This window comes from Protopterus annectens, chromosome 3.part0, assembly GCF_019279795.1.
Source record: "Protopterus annectens isolate FY-2018-M chromosome 3.part0, PAN1.0, whole genome shotgun sequence".
Taxonomy (NCBI): Eukaryota; Metazoa; Chordata; order Ceratodontiformes; family Protopteridae; genus Protopterus; species Protopterus annectens.
In genome coordinates this window covers 1,287,452,555-1,287,467,372 of record NC_056731.1, presented here as the reverse complement: position 1 = coordinate 1,287,467,372, position 14,818 = coordinate 1,287,452,555, and the positions used below count along the sequence as shown (strand labels likewise).

Genomic DNA, 14,818 nt, shown 5'->3' with positions numbered 1-14,818 from the left:
GCATAGGGATTACCACTCGCTTTGTATTCCTTGTTTGGGACCGAGCACGTAGTCGGGTGTCGGTTTTGTGCTAGGTTTAATAAGCGCACTATAAAACGGAGGTTAGATTGCGCTAGGTTAGTCTTTGGCAAGAGGTGTAATTATAATATGCCGCCGGATGTTCCGGCCTGCTTCTACTAAGAAGCGCAAAGACAAATCTTTAAAGCCTAGGCAGGATGATTCGTCCGTTTGGACGCCGGACCTTTAGAAGCTACAGCTGAACAGGTGGATCCGGCTGAAGTTTCTGTTGAGTCCCAGGGGGAAACTTTGATTTTACAGGATGTGGCCTCTCAGGAGGCAGGTCAGGCTGAAGGGGCCTCTCAGGTTACTATTCTCCCTTCTATGCCTAAGGTGGTTAGGCCTTCTGCTACTGTTTCTAAGGCTCCTTCTAAGGGCAGGTCTGTCTTGCCTTCCTCTGGTGTCAGTTCTGGTTCTTCAGGGTCTGTGCCTAAAAAGCACATGCTTAAAATGGCAGAGGATTTGATTACTTTAATTAGAGGTTCTATTCCCCCTCCTGATAAAAGGCCCAGGATGGAGCCAGAGTTGGAACGTTTGGGGCAGGCCTCAGATGATTCAGAGTCTTCTGCTGAAGACATTCAAGATTTCACTCCTTATTCTGATTCTGATGCTGAGGATTCCACTCCTTCTGCTTCTCCTCCAGAGGATTTTTCATTTTCAGAAACTCTGCATTCCATGAGGGAGCATTTTCAGTGGGAGGGACAGGATTACTCTGATTCACGGAAGAGACTTAGGGAGTTCTTGTTTTTACCACAGCATAGACCCTTAGCTATACCTCCGGTTTTGGATGTTGTTTCGGATGTTTTTTCGGAAGCTTCCCTTAATCCAGATTCTGTGCCTCCTGCCCCAGTTAAACCGGACAGGTATTACAGGGTGCCTGAGGCTCATAAATATCTGTATAAGAGTCCCAGGGCGGACCCAGAAACTATTAGTCAGGGGCCTAAGGGTGTTAGAGCCTCTGTTGTTAAGAATCCGGTTCCTCTGGATAAGGAAGCTAGAGCTTTGGATAGATGGGGTAAGAAGGTGTATACCTCTTCTACTTTAGCAATGAGAGCTTTGAACTGCCAGTTTCATATGTTGAAGTATCAGAATTTCCTCCTTTCTCAGCTAAGGTCTAAAGTAGATGCTTTGGCAGAGGGCATAGAGTGTAAAGAATTGCAGGATTTAGTGCATGTTTCTGAACAGGTGGGTAAGCACTCTTTGCAATGTGGTTTTGATGCTTTACAGGCTTCTTCCAGGGTGGCTGCCACTGGTTCAGTTATTCGTAGGCACGCCTGGCTTAAGGATCAGAATTTGTCTGAGCATGTTAAGTCTAGAATTCTGGATGCCCCTTTACAGTCTGAAGTTTTGTTTGGTCCTCCTGTGGAGTCAGTCTTAAAGAAAATGGAAGACAAGGCTAAGTCTATGCAGACTGTTAAAGATTTATTGCAGGTACAACCTCCAAAGTTTAGTAGAAATTGGCCTACTAAGGGGTGGACGTACCCTTCTTCTGATTCTCAGTCTAGGGGTAGATCTAGGCGTGGTAGGGGCAGAGCTCAGAGTACTTTCAGGCCGAGACAATGGAGTTCGCCTGCTCAATCTGCTGGTGAGGGCAGGGGCCAGTCCTTTCGTAAACAGGCCCAATGACCTACATTTTCAGCTGCCAGATTCTTCTTGCCTGGCAGCTCCTTTAGGAGGAAAGTTGGCTCTTTTCAAGCAAAACTGGCATTTAGTCACCCAGGACAAATGGGTATTGGACATTATAAACCGAGGTTACAAGTTCTATTTCCATACCATGCCTTCTTTCAAAGGCATGCCAGACGTCCCTCCTCGGCAAAGGATAGAGGCTCGCAGACAAATTTCTTTACTTCTTCAACTAGGAGCTATACAGCCAGTTCCTCTGTCAGAAGTGGGACTAGGATTTTATTCTCGCCTGTTTCTAGTTCCAAAGAAAGGGAACACGTGGAGACCAATTTTGGATTTATCTCTCCTCAACACTTACCTGGACATTCCAAGGTTCAAGATGCTGACTTTACAACAACTTTTACCTCTGTTGGGAAAAGATCACTGGATGGTTACTCTGGACCTCAAAGAGGCTTACCTTCATGTTCCTATCAGGCCCAGTTGCAGGAGGTACCTGCGTTTTCGGGCTGGAAATTTACATTATCAGTTCTCTGCATTGCCCTTTGGCTTATCTACTGCGCCCAGAGTGTTCACAAAGGTTCTGGCTCCAGTGATAGCATTTTTCAGACTAAGAGGAATACAGATTTATCCTTATTTGGACGATTGCCTGATTATTGCACAAGAAAAGGACGAACTTCTTCATCATCTACAGTATGTGATGGCAGTGTTAAGATGCCTAGGGTATTCTGTGAACGAAACAAAGTCCAGTCTAGTACCCTCTCAGGACATGTGCTTTCTGGGTGTGAGACTGAATACAGCTTCCCAGATGGCCTTTTGACCCCGGACAAACAAAGAAGCCTTTCTCTTTATTTCCATCAAATGTCTCTACGGTCCAGGCTGACTGCAAGGACAGTCCTTCAAGCCTTGGGGTTCATGGCATCTTGTATTCTGGTGCTTCCCAATGCCAAATTGCATATGAGGAAGCTTCAATGGTATCTCAAAATGTATGGACACAGCACTGCCAAGATCTAGACACTGTCATTCAGATAATACCTTGCATTCGAAGGAGTTTTTGTGGTGGGCTCAGGAATGTCACCTAAACAAGGGACTCTCTGTGACCCGGCCAGAGGCGAGTCAAATTCTAACGACAGATGCCTCGGACAAGGCTTGGGGAGCACACCTCAATGGAAAATGGGTGCAAAACACGTGGCCTGTCAAACTCCAACATTTGCATATCAACTTGAAGGAAATGTTAGCAGTCCAGTTTGCATTGATGGCTTTCAAAGATTTACTTCACCCAGGGCAGGTGTTGATTCAAACAGACAACACTACTGTCATGTGGTACATCAACAAGCAGGGGAACCCATTCTTACCCTCTTTGCAGGCAAGCGATGATTCTGTGGGAAACTGCTCTCAATCTACACCTCAATCTTCAGGCAAGGTTTCTACCAGGAGCACAGAACTCCTTAGCAGATGTATTGAGCAGACAAATAGTGGATCCTCACGAATGGAAATTGGATCCTCATGTATTTCAACAGTTGACAGTGTTATGGGGAACTCCAGACATAGATCTGTTCGCTTCTCCACTAAATTACCAGTTGCCAAAGTTTTGCACAAAAATGTTTCATCACACAGCTTGGAAGGTGGACGCTCTATCATTCACTTAGAACAATCTGCATGTATATGCCTTTCCACCTCTGCCTCTTCTTCCCAAGGTACTCTTGAAGGCCAGACAAGACAAGCCAACCATGATTTTGATAGCACCGGATTGGCCTCGACAACACTGGTACCCACTACTGAGGAGCTTAGTACGAGAACCTCCATGGCCTCTGCCTTTGATTCCGCACCTTTTGTCACAAGAGGACAGTCACTTCCTCAATGTCAAGATTCAGTCTCTACATCTAACAGCCTGGCATATTCTGTTTTAGACTCTGGAGGGTCTCAGCTTCCACAACAAGTTTTGAATGTTATTTTGGAGGCCAGGAGGCCTAGTACCAGGAAAGTTTACGCTGATAAATGGAGGAGATTTTTTATTTGGAGCAAAGGAAAGGACTTTGATGTCTCCAAACCTGATTTAAGTGTTGCTCTTCAATATCTTACTGAGTTGTTGGACAAGGGTTTGTCTTTCTCCTCAATAAAGGTCCATGCTGCAGCCATTTCTGCTCACTATGATTGTGACCCTCCTTTGTTCTCTCATCCTTGGTTTAAGCAATTTCTTAGAGGGGCAAAGAATATAAGACCCCCAATGAGAGCTCCTACTCCTGCTTGGGATCTCAATTTTGTGTTGGAAAAACTTACTCTACAACCTTTTGAGCCTGCAGCTACTGCCGAGTTAAAGTATTTGTCATGGAAAACTGCTTTTTTGTTGGCCATTACCTCTGCAAGAAGGGTTTCTGAATTACAGGCCCTCATGGCAGTGGAGCCTTTCCTGATTTTTCATAAGGATAGGGTATCTTTGCGTACTAATCCTTCCTTTATGCCTAAGGTGGTTTCTAGTGTGGCCTTAAATCAAACTATTCATTTGCCTACTTTTTATGCAAACCCCCAAAATAAAGGGGAGAAAATTTTGCATACTTTGGATATTCACAGGCAGTTGCATTATTATTTGAGTAGAACCAAAGAGTTCAGACAGTCTCAGCAATTGTTTGTTTCTTTTGCTTTGGGTTCACAGGGTAAACCTGTTTCGAAACAAACTATTTCTAAATGGATTGGGTTTTGTATTTCTTTCTGTTATTCCCATCATGGTAAGGAGATTCCTGCTGGAATCAGGCCTCATTCCACTAGGGCTACTGCTACTTCTACGGCCTTTCTAAGGGGGTAGCTACAAAAGACATTTTGGAGGCAGCTACTTGGAGTTCAGTGCATACCTTTTCTAAACATTACCACCTTCCTCTTTATTCTAAGTCTAGGGCTGGATTTGCCACTGCAATTTTACAGGGCATTTTAGCGGCCCCTAATGCTTTATGATTTTTACCATCCTCCCTTTCCCGTTGCTTTGGGATTCTACCCATAAGTAAGGACTGCAGCAATGTGAGATGAAGAACATAGTACAGTTTTGTACCTACCATAAATGTAGATGTTCGAAGATCCACATTGCTGCAGTCCAATTTACCCTCCCTCCTTCCCCACTGTAGTTAGACTTGGTGTTATGCTTTAGGTTATGGTTGTTGTTGGGCATGTTTTTGGGAGGTATTCTGTTTTTGGCTGTGGCCTTTCTGGTTTGGCCTTCTGACATCTGGGGCAAGAAAAGACTGAGGATATGACGTCGGTCATGCGCCTTTATACCCTGACGCTCTGATGTCAGAACTAAGCGCCCATGACCGACGTCAGCCTAATACTTTGGTATTCGGGCCGACCGAGGACAGCGGACTACCCCATAAGTAAGGACTGCAGCAATGTGGATCTTCGAACATCTACATTTATGGTAGGTACAAAACTGTACTTTATTTTCCTTTGGAAATCATTGCCTGTGCAATTTTGTAAGTATACACTGGCAATCCTTCCTTTCTTTTGAGAGATTTCTACTTTCTTTGAGTTGGTGCAACCATGGAGTTGGTGTATATACTTTAGGGAGTGGGTGTGCAGCCTGCAAAAAAGGCAAAAAGTTAGTTTTTTCACCATTCTGTGTTTTGGGTACTATTTTTCATTTTTTTTCCGATGCTTGAGATGGTATAGTTTAGTGATTCATAGTAGAACCAAGCCTTTGTATTTTGTTCATCCAACCTTTTTCTCATAATCCTGTCTGAGTTCCACTCATTTATTTTTATATCTATCATGTGTATATCTGTATGCAGTACTTATAAGCTCCTTTTTATTGCCCCAGCCATTCTCATTTCCACCATATATTCCATCAGGGGCAGCTGCTCACCTGTCACTACTCACTTTCTTTGTAGTCTGATATAATTCCCAAATATGGAAAGCCTTATTAAGTTTTACATACTGAAACAGTCCCATTTTTTTTTTTGATTATTGATTAAACCTTGTATTTGGAGAAAGGAAAAACAAAAGCTGTATAGTTAATAAGTTGTAAAATAACCATAATTAGTGTACAGCTAATACATGTAAATGTCTATTAAAAATATTTGGTATAAAATCTAAGATCCACTCCAGAAAACAGTAGATCTCTAATAAGGATAGTTAATAAGTTATAAAATAACCATAATTATTGTACAGCTAATACATTTAAATGGCTTTTAAAAATATTTGGTATAAAATCTAAGATCCACTCCAGAAAATAGTAGATTTCTAGTAAGAACTGGTATAAAAATTGAATTATCACTTAGAAAGTAAAGCTTAAACTTGTAATCAAGGTTTTGTGTGGTGCCTCAAAAAATAAAGATGACTAATTAGGAAATAACTATGAATGCTAAGTAATAGTTTGTTTGTGTCTTTCGACTTTTCCCGGTTAGGGGTCGTCACAGCGGAACTCCGGTCAGCTAATGATTGGCAGTAGATTTTCACATGCTGGCCTGCCGGGCCTAACGCACAGACTTCAATGAAGGAACGGCCATTCACGCATGTCGACACACAGAAGACGCTCTAACTGAGAATCGAACGGGCAACGTCTAACTGTGAGGCAACAACGCTACCGCAGCACTACCACCGCGGGAGTTTAATTCATTCCTCTCTTTCTTTTATTTGAGAATTTGTTAAAATGCAAGAACATACCTTTTTAAAATGAATGAACAACCACTTTGATTAAGGAAAATTCATACACTGTGTTTGTCAGTGTATATATTTCTATATATCTATACCTTTTTTTACTAATATATATATATATATATATGTATATATATATATATATATATATATATATATATATATATATATATATATATATATATATACACACACACACAGACACACACACACACACATATGTATACTATATCTATAATATATATTTAATTGTATTTCCTCCACTGAGCAGTAGTTACGGACCTATTTCCTGTACTGTGGTGCGGTAGTCACAGACCTTAGGGTTAGAGCTTGGGTTAAGGATAGTGGATAGCCCTACTAGCTATCCACTATCATTAACTAAAGCCCTAATCCTAAGGTCCGTTACTACCGCACCACAATGCAGGAAATGTCCCGTTCGACTTAGTGACTTTCGCAAAAGTGCACTTTCATTGAAGTGCACTTTCGCGTTAGTGGGACACTACTAACGTATTTCGAAATAGTGTAATTTTGATCTATGGTAGTAGACCCATATATATATATATATATATATATATATATATATATATATATATATATATATATATATATATATATATATATATATGTATGTATATGTGTGTGTGTGTGTGTGTATGTATGTGCGAGGAAAAACTCACTTGACCCCAGTATTCCATAGTCTCCTGCTTAAAATATTTTTTGTCAATTAAAATGTTATTAGACGAAACTGTAAAATGCATTTCTGATTAAATTAGCATACACTTCGGCCAAAGGGGGGGGGGGGGGGGGTTGTAGTTCACTTGGTCTACATTCATTAGTGCGATTTAAGTGGACTGCTTTACGTGTTGAGCAAAAGGCCTTGGGTGAAGCTGTTTTGGATGACTTCTGGTTGGTTGACAAAGATAAGTGGTGGGGCTGGGAGTTTCTGTACAAGTGTACATGCTTTAGAGTTAGGGTAAAGGTTTGATAAGGGACTACATTTAGTATGTGTGTCTGATTGTGTGTGATTTAGGGTTATGGTAAAGGTTAGGTAAGGGGATGTGCATGTGCAAGTGTGAGTGCTTTAGTGTTAGGTTAAAGGTTAGGTTAGGGATAGATTACGTATACGCGCGTGTTTGTAATTGGTATCCGGACTCTCTCGTCTAGTTGTAGTATTATGGAAAGTGCTTTAAGGTAAGCTGCATGTTAAGGTTAGGGGTAGTGGGCCTTACTAAAGTGAAATAGTGACAATGTTATGGAAAAGACATTTTTAATATAAGCTGCATGTTACAGGCACGGGCAGGATTTTTATGCATTAATAAGGTGGGCATGGGCAAGCAGTCCTCACTTCATACATTCTCAAGAAATTACAATCTGGAGGTCAACCCTAGAGCTAAGGCAGGAATTGTCTATGACATCCTACATTGTCTATGACATCCTGCAAGGCTTGTTATCCTGAATCCCTTTTGTACTTACCAGCCACCCTGTGCATGCTTGCTTTGAGAATCTTCTTGTATCAACATCTTTACGTGGTAGTGAGAGGGATTTAATGAAAGCCTTGTGGAAATGTACTGATGTGGAAGTCAGAGTGGCCATTTGTGTTACCTACATGCAAAATATTCCAGTAGTGATAACTGCAGCAGTGAATGTACTCCCAACATCTACAGTTCTGGCAAGTTCCTAACTCAACAATGCTTTAGCCGAGGATAACAGAGCACCAGAAAGTACAGTTATGTAAGGACTCACCATAACAGTAGATGTCCTACTGATCACTGTTGCAGTATTCCTGACATTTGGGTTGTCACCACTGATGTCTGGATGGGGTAACAAAGCTTTACAGAGTAGTTGTCTTTAAGTTGGGGATTGTAGGTTTATTATGCATCTGGATGAAGTTTAAGCTGATATGCAGCATTTTCATTTATGCTTATCCAGTTAATGGAGGTTTTTATTTTCAATTTTAGATTGCCTTGTATGATATTGTGTATCTTAGTTTAAATATTATACAGTGAACACAATGACTTTATGTATGATTGTATTCTTTATGAATAAAACAGAATGCTTGTGTAATTGCTGTTTAGGTAGGATGAAATGTGACAAACACCATTTTAATATAATATGATTTTACTGCATAATCAGTTTGCAACATGATTGTATAACACTTAAAATGAGGGTTGCACTTTTATCTTGTTCATGATTTCGCTACTCTGTTGTATTTGAGTGTAAGACTAGATTGCATGGGGTATGTAATTATGAATGTTCTTTGTAGTTCACCTTTGAAGTACTGACTGTTGGGGATTCATGCCCGCAGAAGCCTAAAGGCTGCCCCAGTTAAAATAAAGGAGATTTAAAAACTTGAGTGCTTGACTTACTAAATGAGTACACTGTTGAAACTGATTAAGTAGTTCATTAAACACTATTGAAAATGATTAAGTAGTTCATTAAACTTTTGAAGGTTTTAAATGTCTTAACTTGGAGTTTACTATTTCATTTACAACAGGTCAGTATGAGATCCGAGTTCATATGTTGAACTTTGATATTTGAGATAAATTGTAATGAACATTCCTTCTTTTCTAAAACTTGTTTTCTTTTCGGAACAGATAAGGTCTGACCGCGATAAGAACCGCTCCTTAAGATACAGTGTGACAGGGCCAGGAGCTGACCAGCCACCTACTGCAAAGTTTAGTATTAGTCCAGTGTCCGGCCAACTGTTTGTGAATGCACCTTTGGATCGGGAGGAGCGACCCAACTATAATGTAAGTTATTGTTTGTTGCTGTTTTACATTTTATGTATTTTCTTGTTTACTGTAACGACATCTTAATTTATTTTGATATATATGCAGCTCTGCTGTCTTATCTCAGGAGTGGAGGGTCATTGTGTCACTGGAGTCCCCTACAGTGGATAGCATAGTTGGGTATATTCCTTTGTACTCTCACATATATTCTCTTTTTAAAATGTGTGCATGTCACAGTGGTACCCAAAATGATTTTTGAAAAGATTATTACTGCACAATAATTTGTTATCCACTAGAAGCATCAGAAGTTGAATGTCTTCCCCTCCATTCTGACTTTGAGAGAGCTTTCTTTGATGGTCCTGCTTGATACATACTTCTTGAAAGAAGGACTTGATTGAGTCATTACTCTTTTTTTTTTTTTTTTAATGAAAGACACAATCACATGCCAGTCTGTCCTCCCCTCAGTACCCTCCAGGATACTTACAGACAACATTAATTACCATCTTTGGAAACTCTTGTTTGAGTTTTATACTTGATTGTATCTCAGTTATTGTTTATTCGTATTGTCTATGAAAAAATGAAGCTTTGGGATTGAATACCAATATTTTTGAGCTTCAACAAGTTGCAGTCTGGCGTTAAAAACAATTTATCAAATCTTCACCTCAGCAAAACATTACAAAAACAAATTTGCAAGGGGAGGCCCTTATGCTCCTGCATGTGGGGAACTTCACTCTGCCTTACTTATGTAAACCAACTCCATGGTCATGCAAATGCAGAGAAAAAAGAAACTGCTTTAAAAACAAAATCACTGCCTGGGCACAGTAAACATATGAACTACACCAGTAGAGATGTGCTATAAGAAGGCAAAGATTGGGAGTTTATCTCAGCATGTTGAACTCAACTACTTGTTACCTCATCAAAGTGCAATTAGTGGAAATAGAGAAGCCATTTCCAAGGTCATTGAAAAGATGAATTAACAAGTATGCATGCAAGAGGCAAACTCTGTGTAGTACCAGCTGTCATCTTTGAGCAGTTTCAGGAAGACATCTTTAGCAAGTACAGCTAGAGTCTTTAGGCTTACTTGAATCAGTGGAAGCTGGAGACCTTTGTTCTTCTGAGCTATGCCCACCGAGAGCTTTGTACAACTGACTATTAGATTAGTAAAAGCAGACAAAAAGTAGACCAATCTCCAAAATTCCAGTTGAAGAAACATTATGTTGGGAGTTAGAGCTAAGAAACCACCCTGACAGTCCCGAGGCTTGTGAATGTTGGACCTGGTGAAGTTCCTCCTACTGCATCCCCTTGAGACCCTGGCCATTCTGCAGAGACCTGTAGATGTCAGACAGTGAACATGCATCATGTCCCATAACTTAATTTTACTGACTCTCCACCTTTTCTGGAAGCAGACAGTGACAGTGGCTTGTCTACTGCTCCTTAGACATCAGAGGAGATTATATTTTATATCTAGACTGTACAGTGGTTCCCATAACCCCACAAAAGATGTTCACCCTTCCAGGATCTCCAGTTCTAATGTATCTGTGATGTTGGAAACACCAACAGTTTTGATAGGCAGTGTATAAGAACAGTGCCTATTTGACATATTCAGCAGTTTCCATCTTAAAGATAGTGTGGCATCTGATGGCAGGGTAGATCTAATGTCTGAGGCCCAAGTGCCTGACCTTAGGCTTACATGCCAATTTGTTTTTGGTACAAAAGATTTGCAGGGGAGTATGTTACAACTTGATAAAAGATTATTCTCCATCTTCACAGCCCTCTGTCTCAAGTGTGCCTTTCCACAAAAGAAAAGGAGGGAAGAGCTAGACTGTTCTTCCCAGAGTCCATCACTGATGGACTGTGGGAACCATTTCCTCTTTTTGCTGCAGTACCCTTCCACTAGGATGTCTGAATCTTACATGAAAGCATTTTAAGTGGTGCTTCAAAGAGGTATCAGAGACCAAAAAATGCTGCATAGACCTCTTGAGAATGGATGAACCCAAGCTTCTCAAAATACCTCACCCCACACAGTTTTCCAGGTGCCTGTGGACATATGGCTTCTCTCCTGAACATGCTCCCAAATGATAAGCAGAGCAGGGTCCTGGACTGCTTTGAGAAGAAAGTGTACACCAATGCTGCTTTTGTCTTTGGAGATATAATTTGCCAGATGGATATTATAAAGTCCCACTAGGAGATTCTTAAACAAATTGAGGGTATTCCTAATAAAGCTTTAAAATGTAGTGTGTACAGATTAACCTAAGCTTCTTTTAAAATGGGTAAGCACAATTAAATGTGAGTATGATGCTGGTGATGCCAGCAATACATTAACAGTGCCTTGATATATTTGACATCATGCCTGGTGCGGATTACAGCTATTGCCAGAGGATGTAAAAGAGCCAGTTCTACATGCATCCCTGGATGAGGATTTACTGTTTGGCCATCTCTCACAGGGTACCCTTAAAAAACTGGAGGAGATGAGCAAGACCATGGAATATGTTAAACAGTTATTTTGTCTACACATTCCTAGGTACAACAGATACTTGCCAACTGAACAGTGGCTGTTTTACAGGAAACAAACCAGAGAAACCAGTCAAAGCAGAAGAATAAATGTATGAGATAAAATGGGTCTGGAGAGACTGCAAGACATGGGGTGGGGAGGCAAATCCCCTTAATCTCTGGAGTCTTCAAGTAGATATTGATTGTGATCTCAATGCTCTCTCCAACCTTCTTCCTTGAGGGGAACGGGTTCAATCTGACTTCTGTTGTGTTCTGTGGATGAGGGACATTATTTCACAAGGACACAAGTTGAAGTGTAAAGGAATTCTGCACTTTATTGTCATGCCTCCAATTTCCCAGGATGTAATTAGCACTGCAGATGTTGATGCAGTCACACACTCATGAAACAATAAAGAAAACTCTTTTGGAGGAAAAAGGAATTTCTACTCCAGCTTTTCCTCATTCCAAAGAAGGATGCCCCCAGAGATCTGTTTTGGACCTATGGAGGCTGAACAAATTCCTTAGAATCACAATATTCATGATGCTTATCTTCCTTAATCTTTTGCTGCTACTGATTCTGGGGGCCTTGTTAGTCATCTTTTACCTAAAGGATTGGATATCCCAGTTCAGAAAGACCACCTGCATTACTTATGATTCAAGATGGGTAATAGCCTTTTCCAGTCTACTTTTCTCCTCTTTGGCCTGTCTGTGACACCAGAGATGTTCATCAAATACTTGGCAGGGGTATTTGTGTTCGAGGATGCAGGGGATATACATTATTTCATATATGAATAATTGTCTTGATCCAAATACTTGGCAGGGGTGTTTGTGTTCTAGAGGATGCAGGGGATATACATTATTTCATATGTGAATAATTGTCTTGATCCATTCAGTCCCCATCATTGGGGGAGAGATTTCTAATACTTATGGATTGTGTCACTAATCCATATTTCTCTCTAAATCTCCAGTAATTGAGCTGAATCCCATCCAAGAAGAGTTAGGATTTCCCTGAGCTCTCTTGGACATAGGCAATGGATGCCTGTACCTTTACAAGTTAAAAGCCCTCCGAATGAAAGTGTTCTTCTCAGACGTGACCCAGTAGTTTTGCATGTCAGCAATAGGCATTCTCAGGACTATAGGGCACATCTCAATCAATTCTGATGATCCCTGTAATCAGGCTATGTATAACAAAGGATGTTCTGTAGTCCAATCTCGCCTACATTCTTACCCGTGGGTTCGGAGCCGAATGTTGGCTCCGACTCGGCCATACGTTTAGCTTGAAGTCTTTCTATTGGCTGGGTTAAGATGGTATCCCATGCTGCACTGCTCTCTATCCTCAGATCTCGTTTGCCGCTCGTGTAGCTCGGACGTGGTCTCGCTCTTGGCTGTGGCTAAGTACCTTTCTTGTTTATAACAGAGAAGTTTTTTGCAAAAAAGCTATTTTCTTAGCTATTTGTGTGTGTTTCTTGACTGTTGTGGAAAAATTGTGTTTTTTTCTTATAGTGTGTTCTTGTGGTATCCACTAGCTGTTTCCAATGGGCTAGGCCCATTTCAGTTAGAGGACCTAGTCTGTCCCCATGCTTTCCTTGTGTGCTAACTTTTTCCCCTTGGGCTAAAACCGTTTAAATTAGTGGAATTAGTCCTCCCCCTGGTATTTGTGTCTAAGGACCGTTTTAGTTAGAGGTCTTTGTGGTGTACTGTTTGTTTGCCCTGTTCCTGCGCTTGTGGCTGTTTGACCTGTGGTCTAGTTTTGAGTTAGTTACTTGGTGTTTGGGGTAGCTATGTCTAAAGATACTAAGGAGCATAAGCTCTCGGGCTTTAAGAAGTGCTCCAAGTGCAGTTATAAGATGTCCATCACTGATGGACATTCTGTTTGTGTGTACTCTCTGGGAGCGATTCACCTCCAGGAATCGTGTAGTTTTTGTCATGCCTTTATCCCGCTTGTTCTTCAGGAAAGGAAGAACAAATTGATTTTGAAGGGACTTATGAAACCCTCCTTCGAGGAGGGTTTGGAGAGTGCTTCCAGCTTTAAGGCTTTTCCATCAAAAGCTAAATCTTCCAAGGCTAAAAAGCGATCCCCGGCTCCATCAGTATCCTTGGAGCCGCCGGAGAAATTAGCAAAATCTTCAGCGACATCCTCGGCTCCATTGTCCTCGGGGCCACAGGAAGTGTCAGTGGCTATGGAATCTGCTTCGGCTCCAATTTTCATGGAGCCTATTCAGAGCTGGTCGCCTAGCATTAGGCCGGTATCTCCTCCTCGCAGGTCTCCTTCAGAGAGGAGGTCTCGATCTCCTTCCCTATCCTCCAAATCCTCCAGGAACTTATTGGATGTGGACGTCGATAGAGTGGTGCAGAGACTTCTTCAGTCACCGGTACTGGCAAAATTGTTTTCGGCTCTGACCCAGTCGGCTCCAGAGCCGGTCCTTCAACCTACATCGATACGTCCTCCTCCGAGCGCATCTCAGCTTTCGGAGACAGAGTGCTCGGCTCCGTGTGATGTCCCTAGGTCGGTTCCGACAGCCCCTCCTGGCTTATCGGTTCTGATGCCGGCTCCCACCCCGTCGACACCATCCACGGGGTTCAGGACTCAGGATTCATTGGTCGGACCCGAGGGAGAGGCTTCAGGACACCACTCGGCTCCTAGCCTCTCTCTCGGTGCTTTGGCGTGGGGAAGCCTGCCTCCTGTCTCGGCTTCGGAGCCTGATCGATCTTCAGATCTGGGAGGACCAGCTTTCGAGGCCATGCAGAGCGCGCTGGCCAGGTCGTTAGTGGCATCATACAGTTCGGTCACTCTGTCCCCTACAGCACCGGTGCAGGCCTCTGATCGCCATCTATCTCTGGACAGCAGAGCCCCAAGGCCTCAGGGTACCCCCATGAGTGGTCACCATATTTCTGAGGGCCCCTCAGAGTTTTTGCCTGAGGAGCCACCCAGAAAGAGAACGTGCAAGAGGAAGCACATAGATTCCCAAGATGAGTCTCTCACGTCAGACACCGACCTCGAGGAATCGGAGTGGTCCCCTAAGTCATCCTCTGAGGATGTTTCTTTCTCTGACATCCTAGAGATTTTGAAACAAAGAGGTGACTGGCCATCCAAATCCCCTCCTAAGAGGAGTCTGTGTTCCTGAAAGCTTTTGGTGCTCAGCCCTCCGCCTCCTGGTTGTCTCCACCCTTCAACGAGCTTCTGGATCTGGTTTCTCGAAGGGTGTGGGAAATCCCTGACTCTGTGGAACCAGTCCTCAGGAGACCCAATAAATTTTTGTCTACCCCTCCTGACAAGGAAT

The 14,818-nt window shown here is 42.1% G+C and overlaps 1 protein-coding gene across 1 annotated transcript in view; it reads left to right on the top strand.

The window, feature by feature from the left end:
• CDH2 (cadherin 2) overlaps positions 1-14,818 on the top strand; it is a 1,080,070-nt gene that overhangs the window by 778,461 nt on the left and 286,791 nt on the right. The window contains exon 5 of the mRNA XM_044065441.1: positions 8,913-9,068. Coding sequence (XP_043921376.1) covers positions 8,913-9,068 — 156 coding nt within the window. The remainder of the gene's footprint in view (positions 1-8,912; positions 9,069-14,818) is intronic.